Source organism: Pundamilia nyererei, unplaced genomic scaffold, assembly GCF_000239375.1.
Source record: "Pundamilia nyererei isolate P.nyererei 1_Seehausen unplaced genomic scaffold, PunNye1.0 scaffold00268, whole genome shotgun sequence".
Taxonomy (NCBI): Eukaryota; Metazoa; Chordata; class Actinopteri; order Cichliformes; family Cichlidae; genus Pundamilia; species Pundamilia nyererei.
The window spans coordinates 399633-403722 of NW_005187669.1; the positions used below are offsets into that span (position 1 = coordinate 399633).

General features: G+C 40.7%; 1 protein-coding gene across 1 annotated transcript in view; it reads left to right on the forward strand.

Annotated features, from left to right (window-relative positions):
* LOC106456479 (RLA class I histocompatibility antigen, alpha chain 11/11-like) overlaps positions 1–595 on the forward strand; it is a 7908-nt gene extending 7313 nt beyond the window's left edge. Inside the window, exon 7 of the mRNA XM_013915198.1 lies at positions 377–595. Coding sequence (XP_013770652.1) covers positions 377–417 — 41 coding nt within the window. The 3' untranslated portion in view covers positions 418–595. The remainder of the gene's footprint in view (positions 1–376) is intronic.
* Positions 596–4090: the final 3495 nt, after the last annotated feature.

Below are 4090 nucleotides of genomic sequence, written 5' to 3' on the forward strand. Positions count from 1 at the left end.
TTATTGCAGGAGTTATGTTCTAAAAAAAACCTGTGACAGGTGAAATCCACGAAGTAGCTTAAATGTTTTACAGTTATAGATGTTTTAAGGCTGTAAAGCCCCTCACTACACACTTCTCTCAGACAGACGCGAACATTTTCACATTTTTCTCTCTTGTTTAAACTCTCAAAGTTCAAACCTGAGCGTTGTTCGACAGATGTGTAAAAACCTCAGCCACCTGAGGAAACAGAGGCTCCGGCCTGCTGTATGTTTTCAGAATCTGAACCACAATTAGAGCGAGAGCAGAAACAGCTTTGCCAAAGAAAATATGAGAATAAGCCAGAGCAGATCTGCGTCTGTGTTACATGTAAAATAATGCTGTTGTTCATCCCTGCAGCTGATTCTGCCAAACAAGCTCAAGCCCAGCAGCCATCCTGAATCTTCTTCTACAGACCAGCAACAAGAACTTCCATCAGAGAGGACTTAAAGACTTGCAGGAACAACAGAATAATTTGCATTAATGATCAAGGAACTGACCCCCCAGCCCGTTGTTCCCTCAGTGGCTGGGTTCAGTCATTGTGCAAATGTCCTGTTTATAAGGTTGAAACCTGCAGTCAGCTGAGACTGAAGACGTCGCCTGATGGTGACGAAACGTTTCTCCCACTGAAACGTCCAGATGAACAGAATCAACTTTTGAGGCAAACACAGTGATATACCTTACGTTAAGAACAGATTTAACACTGAATTTGATCATCGTATTACCATAACCTGCCTTATACCGAACACGTTACGCAGCTGGATAGTGTAGTGGCAAGACTGCACACCTTTGGAGTCGCGAGTCTGATTCTCACCCAGTAACAAAGAAAGGTTGTTGTTAAGCTTATTGTTGTGCACCTCTCTGGACATCTTATACAGAGACATGAACCTTTTGCAGGCGTCACGCACACCCCTCAATGTTCATTCAAGAACATTGAATGAAAAGGTGGTACTTTCGACTAGTAATGCATATTTTTGTGTGTGTGTTTGTTGGATCACGTTATGAAAAGTCGTCACATTTCAGGCTAAAAGAATGTGACAGAGGAATGCAGGTGTTTAGATTTAGATCACAGCCACTGATATTTAAGGACATTAAGTCGTCTTCATCGGTTCTTACACGCTTCTCCTCATCTTACTTTCTCAGCCTTTACACTCTTAACAACCAAAATATGTTTAGAAAAGTTAATAGAAAAAAGTATTGACTGAAAACCTGAAAATGTGGCATTTTGTGCAACATTATGAGATAAATAAGCGCTTTTTAAACCTGCAGTTCCGCTAATGTCCACTTGAGGCTCCACAGAGAGTCAGTCCCAATAATAATAATAATAATATTTCAAACTGTACTGCAGAAATGAACATGCTATGGAAAAACTGTTGGGGTCTCTGTGGGGCGGTGAACTTCTCACATGTGCCGGTCTCTGTTTAAACTCAGAAGTCTTCTTTTGTGTCGCTGTAACTTCATTAAAAGTCATTTTTGTTCAGTGTTTATGAGCTCAGATCTGTCAACATGAAGTACACAAAGCTAAACACAGCAGCGGTAACACCACAGCCAAAGGGTTTTAAAGCTGTGATGACAGAGCACAGCACTCGTGTCAAACATTTTATAAAAAGTTTCTTTTGCATCAGATTTACTTTGTGCAAAATAAAATCTCTGCAGAACCTGAAGGTTTTTTTTAATCTATGTGATAGAAAGTGTAACGGGTATTTTTATTGTACACATAAAGAAAAAGAAATCCCTTAAAGCAAAGACAGAAAAATAACTGTACAGGCTGCCTGTTGAAATTATTGGGTAATCAGAATCCACATGTCAAGACTGGAGCGAATCAGAGGACAAGAAATTCGTGTTGGTCCTTCTGATGTTATAATTAACGTGAAACTCAAATTTATTGATCCCTTAAATGTCTCAAGGTGTCACCGCATTAGACCATCAGTGTTAACACGACTCATTTTAAAGACACTCGGCTGCCGGAGAACAAGTCTGTACTCAAACTGTGAACTTTGAAGTTCAGCTGCTTCAGGTTTCGTCTGTGTCTGTTTATGTGTATTTACAGCAGGCAGAGACAAGAACGACTGAGGGACAACTTTTATTTTACTCTCTTTCTGAAGTTTAGTCGAAGAGAATTCATTGATTTTCCCTTAAACTGAACCTCCCTCAGTGAAATGTAAAGCTGCAAGGAACCAGTGCTGATAAATGGGAAAATAACTTCAGCATTTATTCGATAAGATTGTCCTCACCAGAGTTATTTATTTTTCAGTATTCTTTGACCATTTGTGTTCTTCCAGCTGTTTCCAGCTGTAGTATATTTAAATATATGTTCTCATAGAAATGATCTTTCCTTTTTGTTGAATATCTGAATCTTGTCACTCCTTAGTTGTTGTTTTTTAATAACTTGATTTCTGTCCAAATACTGCGACTTACTGCTGCAGTTAACATGCTGAGATCTTTTCCTGTGTGTGTGAAATGTTGCTCACATAGCTGATGAAACCTCGATGGACTGAAACAATTGAATTGATATTCCCACAGTAAGTGAGATTATGCAGAGACTTTTATCATTTTTGTAAATGTAAAATGTTCCCAGCTTTGTTCCACAGTTTTTTTAGAGGAAAAACATTTTTCCATATTCCTTCCATTTGCTTCCGTTTATCCTTTTCAGGGTCCACTATCAGCTCCTTTGTCTTACTGACGTTTAGAAGGAGGTTGTTCCTCTGGCACCAGTTCTCCAGATTCCTAATCTCCTTCAGGTAGGCCGTCTCGTTGTTATCAGAGATCAGGCCCACCACGACGGTGTCGTCAGCAAACTTGATGATGGTGGTGGAGCTGGTAGTGGCCACGCAGTCATATGTGTACAAAGAGTACAGCAGGGGGCTCAGAACACACCCCTGGGGGGCTCCAGTGCTGAGAGTGGTGGAGGCTGAGACATGTCCGCCCATCCTTACTGGTCTAGTCCTGCTGCTGTCCTGGTGTTCACTGTCTTGAAGGCTCTCCTCACGTCATGCTCGGAGATGATGAGCAACATCATCTCTCTCCTCCATCTCTCTCTGATCTGGTTCAGATCTCCACCCCAACTCGGTGTCTTAGATCTTCTTCTTCTCTTTCTCTCTCTATCCCCTCCCCCCGTCTTGCCACGATAGGGAGCTGCTCTGCTCCTCGACTCTGGACTTCCCGACCTCCTGATTTAAGAAATATCTCTTCCTTCTCTCTCTTTAAGTCTAGACTCAAAACTCACTCGTTCAAAATAGCTTATGCCACATAACCTCTCCACTCTGCTATGTTAAATGTGTTTTATGACTTTATGACTTTATGATTGTGTAAACTGTTTGCTTTTATTATTCTGCTGTGTACAGTGTCCTTGAGTGTTCTGAAAGGCGCTTTCAAATAAAACGTATTATCATCATTATTATTATTATTATTATTAAAGAAGACGGCTGAAAACAGAGGATGCTCACATTGATGTGTTCAGTTTGTTGGGCACTAATAAATATTAATAATAAATATAAAAATCGATCTTTTTAGCAGAGGTACAGGGTAAAGGTGAGACATTTCATACAGTTTGTAAGTGCACAAGTTTGTATCATTATATATTTAACAGAAATGTTGTGCTCCCATCAGACAGTCACATGTACAGGCTGAGGATCCCCTTCTTTGATTTCTGAAATGTGTTTAAAAGTTCAGGAAGGAGAAGCTCGAACACAGAGAAATGAGAGTATTGGAGGCATGTTAAGTAAAAAATATATGTGCTCTTTTTGATAATAAAGTCGAAATGTGGATGTTATTGTTTCAAGACAAACTGCCACGTTTGCTGTAGCCTCTACAACAAAGCAACTCCAGGCCTCGAGGGCCGGAGTCTTGCAGGTTTTAGATGTGTCCTTGAACCATCACAGCTGATTTAAATGGCTAAATTAGCTCCTCAACACGTCCTGAAGTTCTCCACAGACCTGGTAATGAACTAATCATTTGATTCTGGTGTGTTGACACATGGGTGAGATCTAAAACCTGCAGGACACCGGCCCTCGTGAGGCCTGGAGTTGCCCACTCCTGCTCTACAAAGTGCTTTGTTGAGATGAGTTGCACATC